Source organism: Equus asinus, chromosome 6 (genome assembly GCF_041296235.1).
Source record: "Equus asinus isolate D_3611 breed Donkey chromosome 6, EquAss-T2T_v2, whole genome shotgun sequence".
In the NCBI taxonomy this organism is placed as follows: domain Eukaryota; kingdom Metazoa; phylum Chordata; class Mammalia; order Perissodactyla; family Equidae; genus Equus; species Equus asinus.
Window position 1 is genome coordinate 16,491,292 of NC_091795.1, and position 27,891 is coordinate 16,519,182.

At 55.6% G+C, this 27,891-nt stretch overlaps 1 protein-coding gene across 2 annotated transcripts; it reads right to left on the minus strand.

The window, feature by feature from the left end:
• Nucleotides 1-5,330: 5,330 nt before the first annotated feature.
• Nucleotides 5,331-25,805, minus strand: ZAP70 (zeta chain of T cell receptor associated protein kinase 70). Of its 2 annotated transcripts, XM_014859155.3 has the most exons (14): nt 25,618-25,805; nt 25,320-25,387; nt 16,481-16,931; nt 15,900-16,060; nt 12,301-12,439; nt 12,116-12,203; nt 11,986-12,032; nt 11,706-11,757; nt 10,459-10,651; nt 9,680-9,886; nt 7,581-7,773; nt 7,358-7,498; nt 7,146-7,258; nt 5,331-5,855 (listed from the first exon to the last, which is right to left on the minus strand). In XM_014859155.3, exons 3-14 carry the CDS (start codon nt 16,880-16,882, stop codon nt 5,732-5,734), a joined length of 1,860 nt encoding a protein of 619 aa, XP_014714641.1. In that variant the 5' UTR covers nt 16,883-16,931; nt 25,320-25,387; nt 25,618-25,805; the 3' UTR covers nt 5,331-5,731. The 2 variants fall into 2 exon arrangements, with proteins under 2 accessions (XP_014714641.1, XP_070367765.1); XM_070511664.1 differs by lacking the exon at nt 25,320-25,387 and having other exon boundaries at nt 25,618-25,749.
• Between the last annotated feature and the right edge of the window lie 2,086 nt (nt 25,806-27,891).

Below are 27,891 nucleotides of genomic sequence, written 5' to 3' on the forward strand. Positions count from 1 at the left end.
TACAGGAAGATGGGCATGGATGTTAGCGGAGGGCCAGTCTTCCTCAGCAAAAAGAGAAAGATTGGCAGTAGTTAGCTCAGGGCTAATCTTCCTCAAAAAAAAAGAAAGAAACGTCTATTCAAGTCCTGTGCCCAGTTTTTAATTGGGTTGATTGTCTTTTTGTTGTCAAATTGCAGGTTTCCTTTATCCATTCTGGATGTTAAGTCCTTATCAGATATATGTTTTGCAAATATTTTTTCCAATTCTGTGGGCTGTCTTTTCATTTTCATGATAATGTCCTTTGATTCCCAAAAGTTTTAAATTTTCATAAAGCCCAATTTATCTAGGTTTCTTTTGTTGCTCATGCTTTCGGTATCACATCTGAGAACCCACTGCCAAATCCAAGGTCATGAAGATTTACTCCTCCGTTTTCTCCCAAGAGCATTACGATGTTAGCGCTTGTATTTAGGCCTCTGCCCCATTGTCAGTTAACTTTTCCACACGGCCTGAGGTCGAGGTCTGCCTTCATTCTTTTGCACGTGGAAATGCAGTCGTCTGTCCCAGCAGCATTTGTTGAAAAGACTATCTCTTCCCTAATGAGTGGACTTAGTACCCTTTCAAAAACCACTGGGCCACAGATGTATGGGTTTATTTCTGGACTCTGTTTGGTCCCCTTGGGTGACAGGAAACTCACCCCCTCTAAAGTCAACTCTTTCCAGATTGGGGAGTGCTCATAGTTTTCCTAAAATGGAGCCAGAATCTGCCTTCCCTGGATCGTCCCCCGTTATTCTCTGTTCTCTCTTTGGGTCCATGGAGACCCTCACTTCCCTCCGGCTCTGGAAACCCTTAGGGATTTAACGGATCAGCTGTCACGTTCCTCCGCTTCCCTACTCTGTTTTCCTCCACGGAAGGAAGTCATATTTATTAAGCACCTACCATGTGCCAGGCTTATGCATTTTCCCACTTCACACCCATCACCACCTAGAGAGTAAGTGTGATTACTACCCCCGGTTTACAGATGAGAAAACGGAGGCTCCAAGAGGCTGCGTGACCTGCCTGAGGGCCCACAACAGCCTCCAGAGCCCAAGGATTTTCTAATACCCCAGCCGACAGCTTGCCGAGGTGTAAGCTTACACTTCTTGTTCCAAGGACGCAGTTTTGAGTTTGTTTGGTTGTCTGAAGGGTAGAGGTCAGTCTCCCCAGCAGACAGAGGAAAAAGCTGTCCGGCCAGCACCCGGCCAGCAGTGAGGCAGAGCCAAGATCAGCACCCTGGCAGCCAGATGCAGAGGAGTGGAGAGGATTCAGCCAGTAGTTTATAATTCTCCCTCCTGGCTGTGTGTCCGTGAGCAGGTAAGGCCACCTCTCTGAGCTTCCATTTCCTCCTCCGTGAAACATTTACAGATGATAAAATTGGACTTCTCTTCAAGTTAGCAAACCAAGTAGACACTGAAACCGCCCATCCCACTCCGAACACTGAGAAATGACGGGAAAACACTAACGTGAGCCAGAGATCACAGCAGAGGTGCCCAGGGACAAGGGCACAAGCCCCACCCACAGGAAGCCAGAACCAGTGCCGGGCCCCCTCATATACGAGGTCAAGAGCGTGTGCTCTCATGAGGCCCTGACCAGGTGCACGTGGGACACAGATCCTGAAGTGACAATGGGTTCACAACCACTTCAGCAAGTTCCCACAAACTCCCAAAGGGAAGAACTGACATCTGAGGAAACAGAATCACAGCGTCTAAAAAGGGCTTAGCAACAAATATATTAAATGGCTCAAAGAGATAAAGGAGGTGATAATAGCCACAAAACAAGAACAGGAGAATATGAAACAAAACCAGCCAGATAAGAAAGAGCTCAGATAGAAGGAGTGCAGTTGCTAGAATGAAAACTCAACAGGTGGGGAAGCAGAAACTCCGAGCTGGGAAGGAATTGAACAAGGTCACAGCCGTGGTAGCAGCCGTGGGACTAGAACCACGGCTGAGCTCAGGAGTCAGGTTCTCCAAGGAGAAGGGATGTTCTGTGTTTTCCTCTCTCTCTTTCTTGTTTCTGTTCTCTTTCCCTGAAGAGCAAGCCTGTGCTGAACTGAACCCCACAGCCCCTTCCCGGATGAGAGGCAGGGCTTCTCCTCCCTGACTGGGCAGGAGGAGGCCAGAGGCTTCTCTTCCAGATGGAGGGTGAGCAACCCCTGTCCTCTGGACCTGGAATAAATTACTCAGAATCTTAATGTCTGCAGAGGAGTTGGTTAAGAGAAGCCTGGAAAAGCAGCCAATAGAATTGCCATTTACATATTGGTCATTGGCTGCTGGGTTTGTGTCTCAACCTCTCTGAGCCTCGGTTCCCTCACCTGTAAAATGGGCTCCAGGGTCCCCACCCCAGGCAGATGCTCTGAGAATTGAATGGGAAGCTGCATGCAAAGGACCTCCAGCAGATCAGGGCTGTCGTGCACGGAGCACCTCCCTGGGGCTTTGCAGCCCTGTCTGTTGAGCTCAGAGACACCCCAGATAAGGACAAAGCTAGAGGCACGTGGGATCCCAGCCCCCAAAAGAGAAGAGAGAAATTTAAAACTGCCAAGGGATATAAAGGAGAGGAAGCCAGGAGAGTCCAAGGAGAGCAGTGAGATGGCCATTCCCCAGACGCAGGCCCGAGGACAGGGCTTTCCCTTGCTCCTGACATGATGCACGTTCTCTGGCGGGTGTGGGTCCCGGTAACGGTCACAGGCACCTGTGGAAACACGGTTCAACCACACCGCTTACAAGAGAAACACTTGTTTGTCTTCACCTCCACAATGAGATATGGTTTTTCCCATCTGAAGTTTGAAAAGATTTTTTAAGTGATAAACCCAATGCTGGGATAGACGCAGCCGTGTACTCGGAAGGGTGTCTGCCCAGGGACCAGGCGCCATGGGCTGGCTTAGGCTCAGGGAGGTCCCCAGGGTGCCAACAACCCCACCAGGAAGAGTGCAAAGAGCGAGAAGACCCTCTAAGTCCAGCCACCAGGGTCCTATCGAGGAGGCTTGGGCTGGCCGAAGTTGGAGCCGCCTACTCTGGAGGGCAGGAGGAAGGGGAGGCCTTTCTTTCTTTACATCCCAGGACTCTCCCCTGCTCAGACACCCTCTGAGTCTCCCTCTGTGGCTCCCCAGTGCCCTTCAGATTTTCAAATTCCTTGTCCTGGATTTACCTTCTCTTTCTAGCCAACCCATCCAAACAAATTCAGGCACAGAGAGATTAAGTAACTTGCCCCCAGGGGAAATGAGGACTAAATCTTTATGTAAAGTATGAGTTTTCCTTGTGGACATTAGTAAAATGGGAATGAAAAGAATTCCAGGCAGAAGGAACGGTAAATGCAAAAGCCCAGAGCTAAGAGGCAGCATGGATATGTTTTGAGGAATCCGGGAAGAGGGTGGAGGGACTTGGTCAGAGCTGCTGGTAGGAAAGATCCTGCAAGTAGTTCTAGGGTGAACGGATTGCATGGGACAGGACTAGGGGCTTACAGACCTGGTATCCCCTGCTCCAGGCCCAAGAGACGTCCTGAAGTAGGACAGGCGGTGGGGGCTTGAGCTGAGGAACTGAGGAACCTCGGCTTGGGGAATAGCGGCACCTGGTGGTGGCATTGGGGAACTACACCCTCTTTTATTGGTTCATTCAGCATTTACTGGGCGCACATTTAGCATCCCCTGTGTATTTGACACCCAGAGCCGACCTCCTTCTTATAAAATAAAATTTTCAGCAATAATCATAAAAGGAAACAAGTAATAATGCTGACTACAAGAGAAATTCAGACAATGAAAATTTATTTCCCTTCTGATACAATACTTTATGTAATAACGTAAAATAATTGTCCAGTAACTAACAAGCGAGTTTTAACAAAACTTAAATATCTACTACAAATGGTACAGTTTGGGAAGCCGCAAAATTGTACCATTGATGTAATATTTTTTCTTGACTTGTTCATTACTTTTAAAACAATTTTAAAATGCTTGCATTTTAATGGTGTTATTCAAATTCAGTGATATAGTTTACGCATGAACTAAGATGTGCATTTATCATCTAAAAGTATTATATCTCATGGTTTGCAAGGCTTCACTGTTTTAAATTTTAAACACAAATAAAATCTCCAAGGGGCCCCACAGAAGGACAAAATGGAAGTAATTCAAGTTGGTGTCTTTAGAGTCACTGGGCCCTCCTGGTCTGTTTTCAATTTAAATGCAAGAGGATATCGCCTGGGGGGGCCTGGAGACCCTCAAAGAAACCCAATCCATTACAACCTCACCCTCCAAGGGAACACACAGCTGAGGGTCTTGTGTGTCTGGAGTTGACTGTACAACTGGGGGTTGTATTAACTTCCAAGCAGAATACAAAGTTCATTAAAGAATATGCTAATATGAAGCTTACATATAAATTATTAAAATTCAGCAGTACATGGTGAAATCAGAGTAAGGTCTGAACCCAAGTTAATAACCCCAATGTCAGCTTCCGAGTTTCAACAATGTATCCCCACGTCACCACGGCTCGGGGTTCCTCTCAAGGGTCACCATCTGGGCGTCAGACTCGCGTCTGCACAACCCCTCCCCCACAGCTACAGAAAACAGCCCCAGGCATTCTAGATCCCCACAGAGAAGAGGAGTCGCCTGCCCAGAAGCCGCAGAAAATCTCCCTGCCTCTCCTTGGCCCTTAAGCCCAGCACCCTGGACGCCAAGCCAGGGAAGGCGGCCTTGGCGGGAACTGCGGACGGGCCAGCTTGCAGCAAAGAAGAGGGAGCAAGTTCAGAGAAGAAATGCAGGCACCTGGCTCCATTTGGCCGGACCTGGTGGGTTCTGCCCTCCAACACCCCAATTTTCCGTGTGGGGAAACTGAGGCAGCAAGAGCTTGGGGACAGGTCTTCTCCTGAGCGGGACTGAGCCAGCACTTGGGGCACCAGGTGATGAAGATCCCGGCTGTTGGGGCCCAGGGAGGAAGGCGGGGCAGCGGAGTAGGGTGCTGGGTGACAGAATCACCTGAAGAGACTACACGCACCGATGCTGGCGGGGGACGGTCAGCGTTTGTTGAAATCTCACCAGGTGATACTAACACTTAGCCAGCAGGGAGAGCGCCCATTGCGTGCAATCCACAAACACCCCTCAGCCCCCACACTCACCTGCCTCAGTTTCTCCATGCTGCCATAGCCCCTCACTTGCAGGAAGATGTTCCCAGGGCAGCGAAGTGGGAAAACCAGCCCTGCAGACCCATGTCCAGGGGGTCACGTCCAGGCCCACATCCAAAGAGTTGTTTTCACGTACTTCTCATTGACCCCTTCCAATGACCCCTCCCCCTCTCCTGGTCCCACCCTCACCCCAGAAAAGACGAGGGATCTCAAACAAGAGAGAAGCTGAGTTTATTCCAATGACTGAGGCCTTGCCACCTGAGGACTCCCAGAGTCTTCCCCTTCAGGGCCCAGAGGAAGGAGGTTCCTTGTGGCAAGCAATGCCCCCTCAGTTCCGGGCCCCCCAGGTAGATACAAGCCCAGGACCAGGCTATACAACCCCACCCTCCCAAGGTCTTCCTGCCTGCCCCAGCCAGAGAGGACAGGTGACCAGCTGGGGAACGCTGGACCAGTGTGGCCCAGAGGCCTCGGCTGCCCCCCTCACCACAGTCCAGCCAGTGGGGGAAAGGACTGAGCTGGCCCCAGCCAGACTGGCGGTCCTGGGGCGGGGCTGAGGGCACAGAGAAAAAGCTGGGGCGTGGGGGCCTGCAGGCCCTGGGCAGACTGGGGCTCAGGGACACGTGACCTCGGCCCCCTTTTCGCCCCCGGAGGATCCCTCGACCTTGCTCGCCAAGCTGTAGTAGTAAGCCCGCATGCGCTGTTCCACGGTCACAAAGTCTGGACGGTCCTCCCACCTGTGGAGGGTGGAGTAGATCTAGACCACCGAGCACACCCCCAGAACCCGACTTCCGCTGGAGGGCGGCCGTGCACGGGGCTCAGAAACTCAGTGGGGCCGTCGGGTGGTGGAGACTGGGTACGGGGGAGCTCTCTCGGGTGTGAGTGCTGGAATTCAGGTGTTGCTGGACCGCCTAACAGAAGAGCTGCTGACATACAGGATGCTGGGGTGACCCTACGCTGAGTGGTAACTGGCGAAGACTCGGGGAACTGAATGCATTGAGTGTGGGGGTGACAACTACTGACTGAAGCTGGGGTACTGAATGCTGAAGGACTGAGCACGTGTCGAGCGCCACGGTACTTGGGTGCTAGGTGCCGGCTTACATGGGTGCAGATATGCTGGCCATAATCGAGCAGAGCATTGGAGCACTGAGGGTGGTCTCAGCTAGTGGAGAGCTGGGGTATTCGCAGTACCGTGTGAGGAATATCCATGTATTGTGTTGGGGTGCTGCGTGCTAGCCTCCTTGGGTATTGGGTGTTGGTATACTGAGTGTTTCCTGACGAAGGCAGGTTAATACGTGTTGGATGGACTGACCATTTATTATTTACTTAGCATAAACAGGGTGTCTGTGTATTGGATGGCTTGGGTGTATTGGATGTCACAGGTGCTGGCCTGTGGAATAATGGAGGTTGGGTAGGAAAGCCATCAACTGTTAGAATGTCCATGCGTTGCGTGGTCAGTGTCAGGAATAGCTTGTTTGGGTGAATGTCGCCCATTGTCTGATGGGAAGTTGCGATACTGATGGTGTTAGGAGCTGCGGTGTTCAAGTGGAGCTTCAACCAGACAGAGGAGGGGGTTTTGAATATACTGAGCGTTTGGATGCCTCAGTGGTGGCCCGTCTGGGTAGTTAGGTGTGGAGTGTTGGCTGGTGGGGGACTGAGGAATTAGATACTGGAGTATTATCCCATGCCCTGAGTATTGTATCACATTTTGGATAACGGAGTACTAACTTGTTTGAGCACTGCAGGGTCAATGCAATGAGTGTTGGCTGGGGGTACTGAGGTTTTAGATGCTGGGGCACTGGGTGTCCACAGCTCGGTTATTGGGATGTTGGCCCACTGGAGCACTGTAGGGTCAGTGTGTTGAAGAGTTGAGCATAGATGCAGGGAGACTAAAGGTACTGAGTCTCGGAAAGGCGAGAACTGGGTGAGAGCCTTTGAGTGGGAAGAGCTATGTTGGACTATTGGGCACCATGACTTCCCGCCCAGTATCAGTTCAGCCAGGTACCCTCCCACCCACCGGCACTCACTTGTAGATCCAGCAGTCGCTCATGAGCGTGTACATTTCGGGCGGACACTCTGGCGGGCACTCCATCCGCTTGCCCTGCTCGATGAAGGCCATGACCTCGGGGCCCTTCATCTTCTGCTCAAGCCAGAGCCAAGTCCACACGTGAGTAAACAGGACCACCACCCCCTCCCCACCTTCCCACCCAGCCGGCCACCCGCCTCTGCCCACGCTAACCTTGTAGGGCTTCTGGCCGTAGGAGAAGGCCTCCCACATGGTGACCCCGTAGCTCCAGACGTCACTGCGGCTGGAGAACTTGCGGAAGTTGATGCACTCGGGCGCATACCACTTGAGCGGCCACTTCCCTGCCGAGCGGGCCTGCGGAGGGGGAGACGCTGCCAGGGCAGAGCTCAGGGACCCTCCACCCACCCACCAGGGCAGCACAGGGGCGGGGGCTCACGGTGTAGTAGCTGTCGTCGGCACCCAGAGCCTTGGAGAGACCAAAGTCGCTGATCTTGGCATAGTGCCGGTTGACCAGCAGGACGTTGCGGGCCGCCAGGTCGCGGTGCACAAAGTTCTTCTCTTCCAGGTACTTCATCCCCATGGACACCTGGTGTAGCAGCTCCGCCACATTGCTGACGGGGATCTCCTCCCTGAGGCGCGGGGGAGGCACGGTCAGCTGGGAGGGACAGCCCAGGTTCCCAAGGGAGCAAAGCCCACTTCTCTGAGTACATTCAACAGATGCTTCCTGAGCATCTGCTGTGTGCCGGGCACAGGGCTGCGACAGAGCAGTGAACAAAGCAGGCAAAACCTCCGCCCCCATCCAGTCTCAAGGTTTTAAATTTACCACATACTACGATTCCCAAACTTACACATTTGCCTGCATCTCCCCTGTGCCCTCAGGGGGTCTCATGGGCACCTCAGAGAGAACAAGGACAAAGCAAAGCTCCTGGTTGTTCACACACACACACACACACACACATACCACGACCAGCTCCTCCCTCCCCCTGCCCCTTTTCTTCTCCAGCAGCTCCATCCACCCATCCTTTCATTCACTCCAGCCAGAAGCACCGGCCCTGCCCTCAGCTCCTCCTTCTCACACCCCACAGCCACTCCGTCAGCAAACCCTGGCAGCTCTGCCTGCAGAGTCCCTCCAGAATCCTCCTACTGCTCCCCACCACTGCCTCTGCACTCCGGTCCAACCCCCATCCTCGCCGGCCTGGACCAGGACACTCGCCTCCACCCTCACCCCACCACGGCCTGTTCTCCCCACACCGGAGTCAGGCCCTGCCCTCCTCTGCTCACAGCCCCCCAGGGGCTCCCACCTCACTCAGGGTGAACGTCCAAGTCCACCCCACGGCCCACAGGCCCTGCACGATCTGCCCCATCACCTCCCTACCCACATTGCTCCCCTACTCCCCTCCATACTCTGTTCCAGCCACAGGGCCCTCCTCACTCTTTCTCTACCACACCAGGCATGGGCACACCTCAGGGCCTTTGCACTGGCTGTGCCCTATGCCTGGACTGCTCTTCCCCAGAGCTTCACTTTGCTGCCTCCATCACAAACCTCACTTTCTCACTTGTCACCTTCTACTCTGACCCTCCAGACCCTGTATTCCATAGTACTTATCTTCCAACATACTCTATACTTTATTGTATTATAATTATTATTTAAAGCCTCTCTTCCCCAACCAGAATACAGGGCAGAGATCTTTGGATCTCTGGTGAATCCCAAGCACTGGTAACAGGCCCTGTCACAGAGAAATTGCCCAATAAACACTGTGGGTGCACCCTGAAGGTGTGGGCCCCAGCAAGCGCCTGGCTTGCCAGTCGTGTGCCTCAGTAAGCAGAAAAGATCGAGTCTGCAAGTGGAAGAGTTTGAGGCACGAGGGAACACAAGGGAAACTGCAATTTCTTTAGATCCGAGGTTGGCAAATTTTTTCTGTAAGGGTTAGTAAAAGGATAGTAGCCTTTGCAGGCCACCTATGGTCTCTGCCACGTATTCTTACTTATTCTTTTTGCTTTTACAACCCTTTAAAAATGCGAAACCATGCAGGACAGAAACAAGCCATGGGCTGCAGTCTGCTGACCCTGCTTCCAGTCAAAGATGCCCGACTCTCAGCAGTTTTCACATGGGTTGTGGATTCGGCTGAGAGAGTTGGGGCAGCGACAGTGACGGGGTAATGCTCAGAAAGCTCTTACTGGTGGGGCCAGACACTGTTCTAAGCACTACACACATCTACTCATTTCATCCTCGCAAAGAGCCCCCTGGGGTGGAGTCTGTGATCGCCACCGTGATACACACAAGGAAACTGAGGCACAGATGAATTAACAGACTTGCTTGGGGCCACGCTAGTTAGTGGCAGAGCTGAAACTCCACCCTGGAAGCCAGACTCTGCCACCTGCACTATTCACAGCTTTGCCTTGTGGGCGTGAGTGTGGGTGTCAGGGTGAGCAGGGGGGTAGGTGTGAGCATGTCATGGGTGAAGCAGATGCACGAGGGAGTGGGATGGGCCCTCCAGCCCCCAGCCCCAAACGCCCAGCCCGCCCCGGGCTCACTTCTTTCCCAGCAGGAACTTGTGCAGGGGCCCGCCACCCGCCATCTCCATGATGAGCATGAGGGCCTCGGCCTGGCAGACGCCGATGAGGCGCACGATGTAAGGGTTGTCCAGCTGGTGCATGATCTGTGCCTCGCGCATCATCTCGTCCTTGTCCGCCTTCTCTGTGCTGTGTTTCAACACCTTGATGGCCACGTCGATCTGCTTCCTGCCACGATGCACGCCCACGCAGAGGTGCACATGTGAGCCGCCACAGCTCTGGTCGGCCCCTCACTCCCACCCGACTGGCCTCTCTTCCCCCCGGCCTTGTGTAGGGGACGCTGTGGTTTGCCACCCAGATCTCCCTTCAGGGCCAAGGCACACACTCCCTCCAATGCCAGGAGTGTCAGCTGGGGACAGCTCACAGCCGAGTCCCTCAAAGGGAAGTGCCGCTCACTGAAAAGAACTGCCTCAAAGTGACACCCTCCCCAGGGGCAGCCTGTATCCAGTGACTGGTCAATGCAGGGGTACAAGGGGGCCCCTCTGCAGCTCCCCTTGGATGGGCCAAGGCCTCTGTTGCAACTGCAGCTCGGTCCATGCTGTCCCCGTCCCAGGCCTGCTTCTCTCATTCCCTCAGGCCGTCCCCGAGCTTGCCTAGGGAATCCTCCAGCACAGGGCTTCCTGTCCCAGGGTCTGTCTCCCAGGCAAACTGACGTCACAGCCTGGCTCCAACCCCCAAGGCCGCTCCCCTCCTCTGCCTGCCCCCAGTGGTTCCCCAAACCGTGGCAGGGGCAGCCGTACTTGCGCATGCGGTAGACGCCCTGGCGCACTGAGCCAAAGTTGCCACAGCCAAGTTCGATGTCAGCTATGAGGAGGTTCTCGCGCTTCAAGAAGAGCTTCTTGTCCTTGAGCTCCTCGGGGTCACTGTAGGGGCTCTCATACACGCTTGTGTCCATAGGCATCGGCCGCACTTTCTCTGGGGACGCTAGGCGTGCTGGGCGCACACACACACACAGGTGTACACTCCCAAGTCAGGAGGGGGGAGAGGAACAGGGGGACGAGGAGGCAAGGCAGCCTCGCCACCCACAAGGCACATGCCCCTGACAGGGTGCACCATCCAGAGCGTGCACAGACCACAGGAACATGTGTGTGTCCGTGTGCATGTGTGCACTTGTGCATGCTCCTGGTCCCATCTGTGGGTGAAGTGGGAAACCACATCCAAGCAGACTCTAAAGGCGTGTGCATCTACATGCACACGTAACCATGTGTACACCTGCTGGAGTGTGCACCATGTGTTCACGCGCATGCACCCACATATACTCTCAGCCATGTCTCTGTGTGATGGAGGTCCAAAGGCATGTCTGCACGAGTAACCATTAGTGTGCCGGCTGGAACCTGCACACGTGTGCATGTGTGTGCTCTGACATGTACAACCCTGTCTCTGCCTTCCCGTGTCTAATATGCACCATGCAGCCACGTTTACGAGGGCTCCCACGGTGAGCCTCTGTGTGCACATGCGACCACAGTGGTTTCCTGTGTGCACATGTGGACAGGCCTGCATCCACGTAGGAAACCCAGGAGCACTTGCAGCCAGCGTTTTAGAAATGTGGGCTCTGGAGCCTGCCTGCCAGGGTTCAAATCCCGGCTCCGCTCTGCTTAGCTGCGGGACCTTAGAAACTTAATTGCCCTCCTTTCTCATCTGTAAAATGAGAGTCATTATCATGACTTCCTCCTATGGCCTGTCGGGAGGACTCAACAAGCTCATACACACAGTGAGCTTGGAGAGTGATGGGCACATGGTAGCTACTTCACAAATCTGTGTCTGTGCCCCAGGCATGGCCAGGTGTGCTCCCCTGCGTGTCAGGCACCCATGTACACAGACACAGGTGGGTGTCTGCAGGCACAGTGTGTGCACAAGGCAAACCAAGCAACCACCACCTGCCAGGCCTGACCCACGTCCCTCCCCCACCACAGCCCAGAGCCCAGCCAGGGACCTGCTTTCGGCCTGGCCTGAGCCCCCACACACACCACCACCTCTGCCAGCTCACCTGGTTCAGGGGTGTATCCATCTGAGTTGAGGGTGTCAATCCGTTTCTGAGGCTAAAGGTCATGGGGTCAGCAAGAGTCAGCAGGGCCCGAGCTGGAGGCACCCAGCCCCTCTCATGAGACCCATTTCCTCTGAGGACTCCAGAGGAAGGATGGTGCTGGGGACCCTCTTCTGCTCCACAGCAGCCCCACTCCCCATCCCAGCCTCGCCCTGGGACCAGGACCCATCGCCCACCTAGCTCCATCCCCGAGGCCCCAACTCTGAGATGCAGGCTGACTCACGTGGGTGAACGTGGATGGGTGGGCTGGGAGTGTGGGAGCAGCGGCCCCTGGGGGAGCAGAAGGGACAGTGAGGGGGTGGGGCACGGGGTCTCCCGCTCCCCCCGCACATCGCCCCCGCTGCCGCGCTCACCTGCACCCGCGCTGGCGTTGTTGTTGGGGCAGGCCTCCTTCAGGCAGTAGATGAGCCCGTCAGCCTTCAGCTTCAGGTACTCCACCAGCTGCACGGGGGGCAGTCAGGGCCGGGCTCCACTCCCCCCAGGAGCCTGAGCACCCCGCCACAGTGTCTCCCCGACAACAGACTGGGTGGCGGCTTACCTGCCACAGCGTGTCAAATTTGGTCCCCTCAGGAATGCAGTATTTGCCCGCCTTGTCCTGGCTGATGAGGTAGTGGTACACGGTTTTCCCATAGATCAGGGACAGTGCATACGTGCCCTGCTCCTTCCGGGGCCTCAGCCTGGTGGGTGCAAGGAGGACACATCACCCCTACAACCACCTGAGTCCCCCCTGTGTGCCCTCCTACTGGGCCCCAGTTCCCCACACACACACCCTGTGAACTCTGCACCCCAAAGCCTCAGGGAGAAGCAGCAGGGACTGGGGGCGCCGAGGTCAGGCCCATTCCGCCTCCAGACCTACTGGTAGCAGAAGAATGGTGGTGTTCACGGGGAGACACGGTCATCCAAGGCAGACATGTGGCCCTGTAGGACCTGCTACTCAGCCACCCACAGCTGGACACTTGGCCATCCAGGGGGGACACCTGGTCCTCTGTGGCTGAATACTTGGCCACCCACAGCTGGACACTCAGCTATCCACAGGGGCCACTTGCCCATACATTTGGCCATCCATGGAGGGATATTTGGCCATCTGTAGTGGACACAGAGCCACTCACAGGGGGACACACAGCCTTCAACAGGTAGACTCAAGACCATTTTCTTGGGGAGAGAAAGCCATTTCTGCATGAAGAGCAACAAAGGTAAGCACGGCTCCCTGGTGAGCTCGGGAGGCACCTTTGTACAAGGTAGAACAAGTCACCAGAGCACCTCCAGCCACCCAAAGCCGGTGGCCCTGGTTCTCCTGAGATTCCTCCCATCTCAATAGACTGGTGAACTCGAAGCCTGTCACACACTGCAAAAAGTTGGCAAATTTTTCCTTTGGGCAGTGGAATTCTTTGTCAAACAACATCTTCCATGGAAGCTGAAGATGCGAAACAGGTCAGAGCTGAGCTGGGATGGGGGCTCATAGACCCACCCTCCACTCACTTCTCCCACCCCCTGCCCCAGAATCCTGTGATACTTTCGGGGACCTTAGCAAATCGGGGGGAAATTTTAACACCATTGGAATGGTGGCATCGTTATCTGTGTGTGTGTGAGAGTGTGAGGCAGGAAGGAGGCATGGAGGAGGGGAGGGGAGGGGAGAAGAAGAAAGAAAAGAGGCTAAGACTGTGCGAGACTGTGATTGCGATGAAGGAGAAAGCCCAGACAAGAAGAATCGGCTACACCAACCGGAGAGTCGCGGCACCTCCCTCCTCTGTGTATGGCTTAGAGAGAGCCCCCGACGCTCAGGCATCTGGGGAAACGTGTGCTTGAGCAACTGAGATATGAATGCGTGTGAGATGTGTGCCCAAATGTTGGTAAGGTCGCAGCATCACACTCCAGAGGGAGAGTGTGCCACACCTGGACGAAGGTGGGTAACATCTGGATAAGTGCCAGCCATCACTAGGTACCAGAAGATGGAGTCCTCTAGAAGTGCCAGAGGCAGGCTCTGCCCTCAAGTTTCCAGTCCAAAAGGAGAGAAAGACAGCCCCAGATGCCCGTGTTTGAGACGCCCATCGTCTTCATTGTGACCTCCTTGTTCCAATCCTGATAGACTGTTTGCAAAACTGGCTGCCTTAATTCTTCTCCCTTAGGTAGTTCCTTCCCCTCAGTGACTCTGGTCTTGGCCACATGACTTGCTTTGGCCAATAGGACATCAGTAGCATTACACAGCAGAGGCTTGAAAAGCACTTGTGTATCAGAACTTGCCCTCTCTGCCTGTTCGTGGGAACCCTGCAACCACCACCGTGTGAACAAGCCCAGGCTAGCCTGCTGGGTGATGACAGCACTGCAGCCAACTCATCCCCATCACCCAGGTGACACTGAGACAATAGCCAGACAAGTGAGTGTGGCCATCCCAACCTATTCAGTCCCAGCCCAGCTGCACCCAAACCAGAAGAACCACTCAGTTAACTCACAGAATCCTGAGAAGTCATAAACTGTTATTTTGAGTGAGTAAGTCTTCGGATGGTTTGTTACATAGCCGGGGCTAACGGCTACAAATGCAAAGGTAAGCCTACTCTCCGAGAGAAAAGAGCCCTGTCTTAAGTTGTTCAAAAGCCATCCTTGCAGCTGGGCATTATCTGTATCGTGCATTCAAGAGTGCTCTCAGAAGCCTTGGGAACTTCACTCCAGTTTACAGCCCAAATCTCTTAGAGTGAAAAAACCTATTTTATCAGCTGACAGCAGAACCTTGTGGAGGGACCAGCATCTCGTGGGAGACCTGCAGGCAATGTGGTGCACGTGCACAGACCCCGCGAGGGTCGGGGAAAGGAAGGGGATCAGTGCCTCCAAGTGGGCTGGCCCCTGGAGAGGGCGCAGCCCCAGGGGAGGTGGGGGAGAGTGAGGATTCAGCCAGACAGGATCTCAGGCCAAGAAGCTGCCACGAGCAAGGAGGCTCTCGAGAATTGACAGACATCCTGGGGTGGGCACGGGCTTCCTGAGGTCTTGGAAAGAGGCAGGCACCAAGTGTCTCTCTATCTTGAGGCCTGAGGGACCTCCGCTGGCATCTGGGTAACATTTGTTATACAAAGGAAGCTGTATCCAGACCAGAAAGCCACAGCCCCAGCAAGGCTTTCAAACACCCAGCAGGGTTCTTAAAACAGCTTTAGAGACATTCTTTCACAGTAACTCACCAATAGCCACACGGTTCAGCTGTGGCTCAGACACGTGCAGAGACACACACAGTCACCCACATATATGAGAGCTAACACTTAGAACATTTTCAGTCTATGCCAGATACTCCACTATTGCTTTACACATATCAGTTTGTGTGATCCTTACACCAGACCCTTGGTAGGTACCACCATCATCCACAGGACAGTCAGAGGAAGCTGCCTCCCCACCCTCCCAGGCTCCCACCTCACTCAGGACAAAGCTGAGGTCACCTCCCTGGCTCCAGCCCTCGCTTACTCAGCTCCAAGCACACTGGCCTCCTTGCTGTTTCTTGAACATGCCAAGAACCTGCTTTCTGGTCTTTGTATTTGCCATTCCCATTTGCCAGGAACACCCTTCTGCCGGAGAGCCCAGCTCACTTCCCACCTCCTTCTGTTCTTTACTCAAAAGCCACCTCATCAGAGAGGCCTTTTCCAACCACCTAACGGGAAACTGCAACCCCTCCCGACCTACACACACAGCACTCACCATCTGACACGCTCCACATTTTATACACACACTCCACATTTGTCTTTTTTTGTCTACCCACTCCACCAGGACCGAGATTTGTGTCTGTTTTGTTCACTACCATGTCCTCAGGGCTTGAAAAAGTGTCTGGCACATAGTAGGTCTTCAGTAAATCTTTGTTGAAGAAAGGAGAGGAAATTGAAGCATGCAGAAGTTCAGCTACTTGTCCAGCGTCCCCAGCTGGTAAGCAGCAGACGCTGGGTTCCAACCCAGGCAGTCCAGCTCCGGAGTCCTAACTGCTTCTGTTCTTTCTCGTGTAACAGTCCCTTTGCACACTCAGACGCCCTACCCACGTGCACAGGTGAGCACAGGCACGCCTCTCATGGCCCACCTGCACACTGAGGCCTGCCCCAGCCTCCAGGATTCAGACAACAAGCCCCAGTCTCGCCCTCCCCAAAGCCCCAGGCCCCATACCCCACATACAGGAACTTGCCGTCGGTCTGCGAGCCTGCATAGAGTTTGCGCTCGGCCTCCTCGCGCGACAGACTGTTGTGGTACCAGGGCATCCGCTCGTGAGCCGTCGTGGCAATGAGCTTCTCCACCTGGGGCGCCTGACTGATGATGGCTTGCTCCAGGGCCTCGCCCTAGGGAAGGGAGAGTAGAGGAGACTTGTAAGTGTCGCCAAGTCCACGGCCACAAGAACCCTCTTCCATCTCCTCAGCCCAGCACCCCGCTGGCCATCCTAGGCACCGTCCCCACCATCCTCCCAGCCCCGCCCCCAGTCCACGCCTCGCCCGCTCCGGGCCCAGTATGCACCCCCACCTTCCCGTCTGGCATAGACGTTCGCCGGGGCATCGCTCAGGACGTGGAAGGCGACAGACACCATGCAGCCCTTGCCTCTGAGGCCTCCTCTCAGGCTCCTGCCCCCAACCAGGGCCCCATCCCTCCAGCTTCCAAATCGGGTGCAACACAGCTTCGAGCAGGCTGGCGAAGACCGCCGCTCTCCCGCAGTCCCCACTGCTCCCTTCGCCCCTGGGCCCGCCCCTCTGGCCCCGCGCTCTCACCTCCAACTTCCACGTCTGGCGCACGTAGTCGCGCACCATGGCATCGCGCAGAGAGTCAAAGACCCCGGGCTGCGGCTCGAGCCCAGACGGCCGGTTGCACGGCTTGCGCAGATTGCAGGGCAGCCCGTCGGGGTCGCGCGAGTAGAACTCGCAGAGCTCGGCTGGGCCGCAGTGCGCCTTCCCGCCCGCGATGGCGTAGGTGCCGTTGAGCTGGCGCTCGATGGGGAAGTGGTGGAAGCGCACGTTGTGCACCAGCGAGAGCACGTAGCCACCCAGCGAGCGCAGGCACTGGCGCAGCAGGAAGAGCCCGTCGGCCATGCCCGCCAGCTTCAGGTGCTCCTCGGCCTCGGCGCGCGAGATGCTGCCGTAGAAGAAGGGCAGGTGCGCCGCGGGGTCCGGCATCGCCGCCGCCGCCCCGCGCAGGCTGCGCGCTCCTGCGCCTCGCCAGACCCTGCGGTTCAGAGAGAGATTGGGAACGCGTCAGGGCCTCGGCTTCCCTTCCTGGACCCCGTCTACTGGGCCCAGAGATAGTGGAGAGACGCCGCAGTGAGGGGCATCCGTGCCCAGAGCTGAACGCGGATCGTGCAGAACCTGCTTGGTGCCAGAGTCAACGTGGAGAGGAGCCCCAGCAGGGCCCAGATCCAGGAGTCCAAACCCGCCTCTGACTTTTCAGGGACCTTGTGCGGAGCTCCCGGACACCCCTACTGGCCGCCACACCCCAGCACCTGGAACCGTTCATTCGTTTCCCAAGCACGTGTTGAATTCTTACTGTTTCAGTCCGGTGCTGGAGATATGGGTGAATGAGCCAGACATGGTCCCTGCCCTCCTGAAGATAACATGGGGCGGGGGGGATGCAATAAACAAGGAAAGAGACAAAAATAGTCATCACAGATTGAGGACAGAGTTATAAAGGAAACAGAGTGGTGTTAAGAGAGAGAAGAGGCCATGTAGCTGTGATGGTCCCCTTCTCTGAGGAGGTAGCATTTGACCTGAGATCCGAAGGATGAGAAGGAGCCTGCTTTTCAGAAAGCATGGAGAGTACTTCAGGCAGAGGGAACAGCAAGTGCAAAGGCCCTGAAGCTGGAACAAGCTTTGTTCCTCAAGGAATTTAACCCCATTAGCCATCCCCTCTCCCTGTCCACTGACCCTTTCCCCTCAGCCTTAGAAATTCCCCCTTGCCCTGCCCCTCTGCCTTCATGGACAAGTTTCTAGAGAGCATAAACCAATCTGAATATCAATAGGGGATTGGTTATATTTTAGGGTTTAACTCCATATAACCCCATTTGACACAGCCATTAAACAAAATGAGATGAGTGATTGGAAAATATGACCCTATCTGGGGAGCAGGACATTTAGATAAATAGATATCTGGTGAGGCAGCTAACCCAACTTGTCTACTCTCAACTTCCTGGGGGGATGGTGATGTCCAATATCTTGATAAGCATTGGGTTACACAGGTGTCTGAATTTCTCAAAACTCGAATGTACGCTTACCATTTGTTCATTTCATTGTATTTGGGCCCCTCAATAAAAAAAGAACCATAAAATATTGAACCCTAGTTCATGATCTGAGTGCAGAAATATTTAGGTGTGATGGGTGCTGATGACTGTAGTTTACTTTGAAAGACGGATGGATGGAGAGCGATGGATGGGTGGCTAGCAGGGAGGTAGACTGGTACAGCCAAGTCTTGTTATTCTCGGCAGTTCTATAAAGTCACTGCAGACACTGAATTAGAAAACGCTGAACCATTGCTCCTAGAGGAAATCCAGGGTCAGGGTCCCTTAAACCTCTGGTCACAACATTTTCATCAACCCATCAGTATGTAGCGTTGTTTTGTGTGTACGTCTGTTTAAGGACACCTTACTAATACATATTGTTGATTCGTTAACACTGGACTTTCAGTCCCCAGCACCGTTGCTGTAAGCTTCCTTAACACGCGTTTTCTCTGTCAGGCACATCTCAGCCTTCTGGCACTAAGGAACACTGCGCAGCACTGCAGCGCTGCACTGGGGGGGTGGGGGTCATTAAACAGTGAAATCGCCAACAAAAAGCACAACAGTGTGGCACCAAATAAACCCTGAGGGCACTTGCCTACAGTATGGGAGCTGCAACAAGAAGGCAGAGTGACACCTTGTTCACGCTCAGCAGGAGCCTGCGTGCGTGTCAATGGACTCAAATTTCTCCCTGCTGTGCCTATGTCCTCGAATGACCGTGAAACCTTCTTGAGTATTAGTTTTGGGGTTACAAATGAATTTTAGCAAGTAGGTGAACTGGCAAACAGGGAATCTGCTAATAATGAGGATCACTGCGTGTGATAAAGCAAATATGGCAAAATGTTAATTGTAGAATCTGGGGGGTGGCTAATGGGTATACAGTGAATCCTTTCCATTTTGCTGTATATTTGTAAGTTTAAATATAATGCTGGGAAAAAATTATCTCCCCATGGCCACATCCGGTCATTTCTCTACTAAGGTGGGCCCAGCAAGGCCCCCCCAGGCACCAGTTTCTGTTCCGGGAAGGGTCCTCGGGCCCCCTGCTTAGTTAAACAAACATCAGCAGGGGAACAGAGGAAGCTTATGTGGGTTGAGAATGGCTGCCTCCCCGCTGGGTGTCTGGGGACAGGCAAGGGTGGGCACGGGGCCGAGAGGAAGAACTGGAACGGGCAAGAGGTGAGGTCTGGGCCAGGGCAGCTCAAGCAGGGGCCAGAATCTGCACTCTAACCAGATCACTTCTGACGCCGGGCCTGGGAGGACAGGACTGAGGGCGTCCTGGATGTCCCAACAGTCACAGGCAGGCAATTAATCAGGATGGCATTTGTGTCCCCACCTGGAGACACAGGTCACCACTCCATAAGGGTGTTTTAAAAGAGTCGCAAGGTCCTAGGTATTCCCCCTAGAGAAATGGAAGCTTATATTCACACGAAAACCTGCATAGGAATGTTTAGAGCAGCCGTATCCATAATCGCCAAATTTTGGAAACAGCTTAAATGTTTCTCAGCAGATGAATAGAGAAACTGTGGTAGGTCCCTACAATGGGACACTACTCAGTGATAAGATGGGATGAAATGCTAATACACCCAGCGACGGGGATGAACCTCAAAGGCATCAGCCTGAGTTGAAAGAAGCCAGACTCAAAAGGCTACAAACTCTGCTTCCATTCAAAACTGTACCCGGGGAGAACACATCAGTGGTTGCCAGAGCCTGGGGGACGGGGGGACAGACTGACTACAAAGGGGCATGAGGGAACTTGGGGAATAATCTGTATTTTGATTGAGATGGTGGTTTCTCGGCTATATGCATTCATCAAATCTCACAAACTCACTAAAATGGGTGAATTTTACTGTATGTAAATTATACTTTATTTTTTTTAATTAAAGGGAGAAAAAGAGCCCGAAGGCATAGGTACACCAGGCACCAAAAATAATAACTGGGACGGGAACAGGGCTGCCCACACTCCCGCCCCACCTCCTGGGCTCCAACCCTCTCATCCAGCCTCACAATCTGCTCCCCCACCAGGCGGCTCTCCAGCTGCCGGGAGCATTGGTAACGCTGCCCGGTGGGCACCAGGCAAGCACTCAGTGCCCTCCTCGATGCTGGGTCCCCTGAGGGATGGACACCAGTGACCCCCATCTGCTGCTTGGGCCTCATGGCTCTCTTGGGTCCTTCACAAACTCCCTGGCTTGCCTCCTCCCCCTGATGGTTTCTGCTCTCTCCTTCCCCAACCCCTGTCCCCTACCTAGGCTGTCCTATCTGTGGCTACACAGACACGTCCACCTGTCCAGTCCAGATCTGTCTCCTGAGGTCGATTTGTGCTGGCATCACCTCCTTTGATCTCCACCAGCTGTTTCTATTAATAAAACCTGAGATCCAGATCTAACTTACATGGTGCCTGTGGTTGGTTGAACCCCACAGTCTGTTTCCCACAAGACCTGAGCTCCAGGGTCTGCAAGTTGCCTCTAGCCAATTCTTCCCCAAGGCCTCCCTTGCTCAAGAACCTCCTGTGACTCCCTGCTGCCTACTTCATTGAACCCAGCTAACTCCTCGGCCCTCCTTCTGCTCCAGCCCGGCTGCGCATTCGCCTTCCTTCAAATTCACTTCCGTAGGTTTATCCTTGCCGTACCCTCCGCTGGGTGCACCCTCCCCACTCCTCTCCACTTCCCAAATCCAGCCACCCCTGCCTCACAACCTCAGATAGTCACTCCCCATAGAGTGTCAGGACCCAAGAGAAGGCAGCAAGGTGGGGACTTGTCCAGGGACCCTGGGGAGGGGTAGGGTAGCAAAGCTGCTCTCCGGGGCAGGAAGCTGTGGTAGGAAACTGCCGGCAACACGGTTTGAGAAGCTCCGCCCCGCGGTGGCCACAGGTGCAGCCTGGGTAGCCAGAGGGGTGCTAGCACAGAGAGGGGGTGGGGAGAGGCCGGCCCTGGGGCCCCATTCTGGGCCATGAGCCATGCTCGCCCCCTTGGGCCCGAGGCCAGGGTGTCCCGGGGACAGGAGCATCCCCTGTGCATCCTCAGCTCTATTGTACTTCCCTGTCTCACTGTCAATAATGACAACAGTGACACCAGCTTTCCAAGGAGCTGGCCAGTCCGCAGCCTCCTGGTGTGACCCTGGCGTGACTCAGGTGGGCAGATCAGATGTTCCCTCCTGAGCTGTGTCCCTGCAGACTCCGTGGCTTTCCCACCCTGAGACTCCCCCGCCCCAGTCCTGCCTGGGTGACCCCATCCAGCCTCCCCTGGAGCTTGTGAGCTCCTGATGAGTTCAGAGATCCCAACCTGGCCTTCCCAGAGTTTGCAGCTCCACAGGGGACAACAGGACACCAACCTTGTTCTCACCGCCCAGGCCCTGGGAAGAGGACCAGGAAACCTGGGATCCTTGGCCAGACCTGGCTGCCTGAAATTCCACCACTCGGGTGTCCTCCCTGGGTAAAGGCAGCGTTCGATTATATTTGTTCCAGAGAGACCTGATACCCCAAACACACTTCAACGGAAAAAGGGTCAAGTGATTGAGTCCATTTTCACAAACATCTTAGCATAGTAAAGGCTCTGAGAAGGACTGCATAGAAGGCCCCTTGTTAGGGGTGTTCAATCCCCACGCCTATGCAGCAGGGCCTTGAAGACTACTGTTTCACAGAACATACTCTGAGCGTCAAAAGTCCCAATTGAATGTCCATCATGAGAGCTCAAAGGGGAGACTGAGGCAGTCAGGCTGCAGAGAGAATGAGCCAATCCAACTGGACTTGGTGGGGGGGGCGGGGGGCACCAGCCAGGCCTGGAGGCGCCACATTCCACCCTCAGCTGGACCCAGGAGGCATCTCCACTCAAGGCGCTGCCGAAATGGGGCCCAGCCCCCACTGCCCGCGCCGCCTCCCACTGACCCCCAGTCTCTGCCCAAGACTTCGAGTCCCCCTGAAACCACATTCGTGCTCCTTCGTCCACAGGCCATGGTGGCGCCCTGTGCCCACCAATAGAGGCAGCACGGGCACGTGTCAGCCAACGAAATGCCCCGTGCTGATGTTCTAAGTCGCAACGACAGCAGTTAGCGTTGTGCCCCAGACGGCGACAGACCCTCCTTATCTTCCCCCTGACACCAGGGCTGCAGGTTTGAGCCATGGAATCATGGATCCGCCAGCACTGGTGGTGCGGTCCTGGGCAGGGAGCGAGCTCGCCAGACCCCTTGTGGAAAATGGGGCCAGCAGAGGTGCCACACACTGGGGGGTTGCGGGATTCCCTAAGATAAGGCTTGCCAAGCATGGAGCCCGGGGCCTGGCTGCCCTTATGCTATCACGTCCTTCTCTACTTGCAGCCCTCTGGGACTCCCGCCTCACTCAGGGTTAAAGCCCAGGGCTTACAGCGGCCCCCAAGGCTTTGCACAATCAGCCCTGTCACCTCCTCGCCCTCACTCACTCCAACCAGCCACACAGGCCTCCTTATGTTACTCATTCAGATCACTTGAACAAATCAGGCATGGTCCAACCTCAGGGCCTTTGCACTGTCTGTTCCTTCTGACTGGATACTCTTCCCCCAATATCCCTCGCTTCATTCAGGTCTCCGCCTAAATGGCCTCCTCCAAGAGGCCTTCCCTGACCTCCCTCTCTAAAACTGCCTCCCCTTCTCACTCTTTCCTTGGCCCAGCCTTATTTTTCTTCACCACCAAAAATAGGTGTATCGATTTGTTGACATATGATCTCTGTCCCCTTCTAGAACGTAAGCACCATGAGAGTGGAACCCCTGTCTTACTCCCCTGCCTGTACCAGCAAGGCACACAGTAGGTGCCCAATAAACATCTGTGGTGTGCACAGGCCATCAGTACTGGGTTCCTGAAAAGGTATACAGCCCACTGTGCTGGGTGGAGACACCTCTGAGGGTGCGTGGGACCTGGCAGCCTGGGGAGGCGTGAGGGGCTGTGGGGGCTTCCTAGGAGAGAGGAGCGCATGATGCCTAGAGACTTCCTCCACTAACCAACGGAGGGAGAGGAGAGACCACCCAGAGGAGCCTTTGCACAGGCTGTTCCCTCGGCCCAGAACGGTGCGCACACCCTTTGCCTGGCCATGTGCTGCAGGTCCCCTCGGTTGTGCCCTCTGCCCTGCAGGTTCCATGATTCCCGCCCCTCTGGCCCCAGGCCGAGTCAGGCACCTCCTCTGCTCCCCCAGGGCCCCGTCCTCCTACATGCCAGCCCTGACGGCGGTGATCGCTGGCTGCTTGCTCCTCTGTCTCTGACCAGGCCGGGCTCCCCAAGGCAAGCCGTTGGTGCTCTCGTTTTCTCCTGTAGCCCCTGCTTCCACCCAATACATATTTGTCAGACAGGTGACAACAACAAGAGCCTCGATGCCAGAGACTTTACAGTGCCACTTATGAGCATCATCCATTCAATCTAAACCTCACCTCAACTCGGTTACATGGGAACTGTCATCCCCATTCCTCAGCTACACAACCTGAGGCTCAGAGAGGTCAAGCTTCCAATCCTGACAGTCAGTGGCAGGCTGCCTGACTCTGACTGGAACCCAGGTCCCTCTCACCCAGCAGCTGGCACTAACCACTCCAGCAAATGTGCATCAGGAGAGCAGAAGCCGCTGCTCCGAGCGGCTGCCCAGGGGCTCCCACTCCCCACAGACCCGGGCTGACCCAGCTGTCGCTGCACTCTGAACAGCCTTCAACTGTCAGGGCCCAGAGCACTGGGCTGTTGGGGCCAGGGGCAGGTCCCCACATCCAGCAGACTCTCAAGTGTCTGTTGATTGACTGAACAATGCTACAAGACCAGTCTCCCCCACCCCCACCTCTGCTGCCTGAGTTCTAGGGGCTGTGTGACCTCAGCAAGGAGCTTTCCCTCTCTGGGCATCAGGCTCTGGACTGTAAAAGGGAGACAGGGAAAGGCTCAGGGGATGGAAAAGGTGGGATGAGTGGGAAGGACGGGGCCTGACAGAGACGTGGGGATGGCACAGTGCTGTCCTGTACACTGCAGGGTATTTACAGCATTGCTGGCCTCTATCTACCAGATGCCATAACATCCTGAGTCATAACCAAAGATGTCTCCAGACATTATCGAATGTCCCTGGGGCCGGGAGGAGGGAAGCAAAATTGGGTCCAGCTGAGAACCACTGCCTTAGCCCTATGCTTTGGGGTGGGGCAGGGAGGGCCAGCACGGCCAGCACGCCGCAGCCCCCAGGAGAGTCTCCAGGAGCTATGCAGTCCAGGCCCGAGACCGCCCGGAGCTGGTCATGGTAAGGAGGATTATAGAGATAAGCTTATGCGGCACCCACTATGCACCAGACACTCTAGAGATGGTCACTGGCCTGATCCTCCAGAGAACCCTGGGAGTGGAGGACTCGTGGACTCGGCACCTGAAGCACAGAGGTGGGGTGACCTGCCCCCAGTCATACAGCACACACAGTAGGTGGCAGAGCCAGGACTGGAATCCAGGCTGCCCGCACATCCCACGTCCTGCTAGGGCTGCGCATGTGAAGCCCGAGCACAGGCGAGGGAAGGAAGAGGAGCTCTGAGCCGGCAGCAGGGAGGCCTTCGCAGATGGCACCAGCACTGTCCACCCCGGGAGTCCCTGACCCTAATTTCTCATCAAAGCTATATTAAGCACCTACTGTGTGCACACTGCCCTGGCTGAGATGAGAATAATGACTCTCGTCTTGAGTTGTTCCCACATGAACCCTGTTCCTTCCTGCCAAGACTCTTTCTTGCCTGGGACGCCTTTCCGGACCACTCACCCAACAGTCAGGAGCCAAGTACCTACTAGGTGCCAATATTTGCATCTGCATTTAACAGATGTGCAAACTGAGGCTCAGAAAGGCCGAGCAACTTGCCAAGGACACACAACGGTTGAGCACGATTTGAGCTGTTTGCTCCTTCACCCCCCTGGGTCCCCCTTTAACCTGAGCTCCCCTACAAGTGGCTCAAGCCTGCCCTGGGCCCCCTCATGGGAATCATCGGCATTTTGTTGTTCAAGTTCACAGCCCTGTCGGAGCCACCCTCATATTCATGATGCCAGGGGCGGGGGGAAGGGGCAGAGCACACATTTGCTTTCTCTGGAGCTTTCCCTGCTTCCTGGAGCCAACAATTCCGCCCTGACCAGGCCCAGCAGGAGGCCAGGGACTGGGCAGGCATCTCTGTGTCCCCTGGACACTACCGCCTGGCTGACCCTTTGCAGAGGGACCTGCTTCGCTCAGCGTGGCCACAAACCGTGTCTGCTTCCTTCTCCAGCTGGAGACCACCCGTCCCAGTTCTCCAGCCCTCCTGGTCTCCACAGTGGCCTCCTGACTCTGTCCTCCCCCAACAGACCCAGGCCACCCCTGGGGACGGCAGCCAGGGGCAGCTCTCTCCGGGGTGACTTACCTGGAGATGTACAGATGGATGTCGGGCCAAACAGGTCTCTGGTCCCCGACGCCGACAGACAGCTGGCTCTAGATGAAGAATTGGGACCAAGAAACCAACTTGGGTGTCTCTGCAGCCAGAGCCGCGGCCTGAGGCCCTGCCGTGGCTCCACACACGCCAGCAAGGTGTAAGGAGGTCAGGCCCCGCCAGGGTTTCTCCCTCGGGGGGGATTGTATTCAGCCTCTGCCAGCTGCCCCGGAGTCCCTGGTGGCGGCCATGGTGGCAGGACAGAGGCAGGAGGCCAGTGGCGGCCACTCACCTGGACGCGGCGGCGGAGCGCGACCGGCGGGCAGGCCCCGGGCCGGAAGGCCTGCTGTGCTCTTGGCAGCGGGTTTCTCTGAAACTCAGCCTATTTCCTTGATGCGAAGACAGGAAAGGGGGCTGCGTTTGAAGTTTGCGTCAAAGTTACAAAGTGCTGTGTTCAAGGAAAATCGTGGGCCGTGTGCTGGGGGGGGCAGAGGGCGTTTCCGGCCCAGCACCCTGCCCGTGGTGGCCGAGGCTGGCCGCGGACAGGGCTCCAGCAGGACTGACCACTGCAGCAGTGGCCCCAAACCTGGAGAGTGGGGGCTGTGTGCGCTGGAATGGGGGGCGGGGAGGGGGTACCAGCTGTGGGAGGGGGTTCCCCGGTCCTCATCGGAAACTAGAATGTCCCACTTTCGCCTCCCAAGGGGCATCGATCCGGCGCCGGGGCCTGGCCCTGGCTGAAGGGCCCAGAAGAGTGATTGATTTATTCCACAGGCAAGTTCAAGCTGGAGAGAGGGCAAATCTGCTAAGTAGGTCCATAGCTGCTGTGGGCCGGACATCGGGACAGCACTGATGGCCCTGTCCCTGCTCCCAAAGGGTTCACAGGCTAGAGGAGGAGGCAGCCGAGTCGACAAGGAGACCAGGGCTGGGATAACGGGAGCTCCACCTGGGGAGCCCAGCGCAGCCTGGGGGTGTCAGAGAAGGACCCTGACAGGGATGGGTCATATTGTCATCTCAGCCCCCTCGGACCTTCCCCACCCACCGCCCCTGGCTGAGCACCACTCCTGCTCTGGCACAGCCTCTTCCTCATGCTCTTTCCTCCCTTCCCTCACACGGGCCCACCCCCATGATGGCACCCAACCCGCACCCCAGGCGACCACCCTTCACATTCGCCCCTCAGCAGCCTGCAGAGCTGCTCTGAGGCCTGGCCAGTTCCTGTCTTTGGCGTCCACTTTGCCCCATCTCTTCCTCAGGGGACCCCCGCCTCTGGGGGCTCTCTCACCCTCTCTCCCCTGCCCTCCGGGTCATGGGGGGTTTCTTCAGCAGCTGGCCCCCCGGTGGGGCCCCAGGGACCTGTGTGGGGCTGTCCCAAGCCCCCTGCTAAGACCCGAAGAACCTTTCCTCTCTGGCCCTGCCACCCTGGAGGAAGTGGGTTCAGCTCCCCAACCCCCCTGGCGGCGTCGCCACACTGCACCCCAGGTCTCTTTTCCTGGGGACCCCCTCCCCAGTCTCTACTACCCTCCAGCTCCCTAAACCCCCCTCTCCCCACTCAGGAAATCTTTTTTCTAAGCTCCAGACTGGGGACCTTTTCTCCTACATAGACTTCCCCGAAAACTGTTGTTGTTAAAAGGCCTTCCTTTCCACACAGGCATCCTGAAACTCAAGATGCAGAAAAAGTCACGCTGTTTCCGTACTGGAAACCCCTTTCTTGGGGTAATGAGGGAAGAATGAAGAGTGAAGAGAGGAGAAATCACAGCATCAGAACCACACGATCTACAGCAATAATACGGCAGCGCTTCTGCGTGCCAGACAACATTTGTAAACAGTTTACAATTTAATCCATTTAACCCACTTAATCCACTTTCCAGCTTAGGTAAGGGAAGCCCAGAGAGGTTAAACAACAGACCCAGTGTCCAGGGGGAATTGGAGCGGGCAGTCTGGCCCCACAGCCCAGGGCTGGCAGACAGAGGAGGAAGGAATCCTGACTGCAAACAGCTCCCCGGGGGCCCAGGAGCCGGGAGGAGAGCAGGCTGCATGTGGGGCGCTGGTGGGGCAGCTGCGCTTGGGGCTTCCAGTCTCTGGGGTCTTCAGGCCTGAGAAGGGGACTCAGCCTCTGCGAGGCACTGGCTCAGTGGCCCTGCAACCCCCTTCCGGTCCCACAGGCCTGGTGTGAGATGGGCCCGCAGATAAGGCCACGTGTGCTGCCAAAGGGGAGGGAGGTGGACGGTCTTTCGAACAAACATCTAGAGGAAAGCGAGAAAGGATGAAAGCGTGGGCTGGGAAAGTTGCCGGGTGCTGGCTGCCCGCTCGCTCGGGGGGTGGGGGTGCGTAAACATTCACTCATGATATGCAAAGAACCTCGGAAGAAATCGATTGCTCACTCTCACGCCTCCTCCGGGGCTTTGCCCACGCTGTGTCCCAGCCTGAACTCTCTTCCCCCAGCTCTTCAACTGCCTGACTCCTCCTCCTCCTCCCCTTCCTCCTCCTCCAGGGCAATGATTAAATGCGGCTTCCTCCAGGAAGCCTTCCATCCTCAAACTGGGCAGGTTGGGGCTTTGTGACAGTTTCA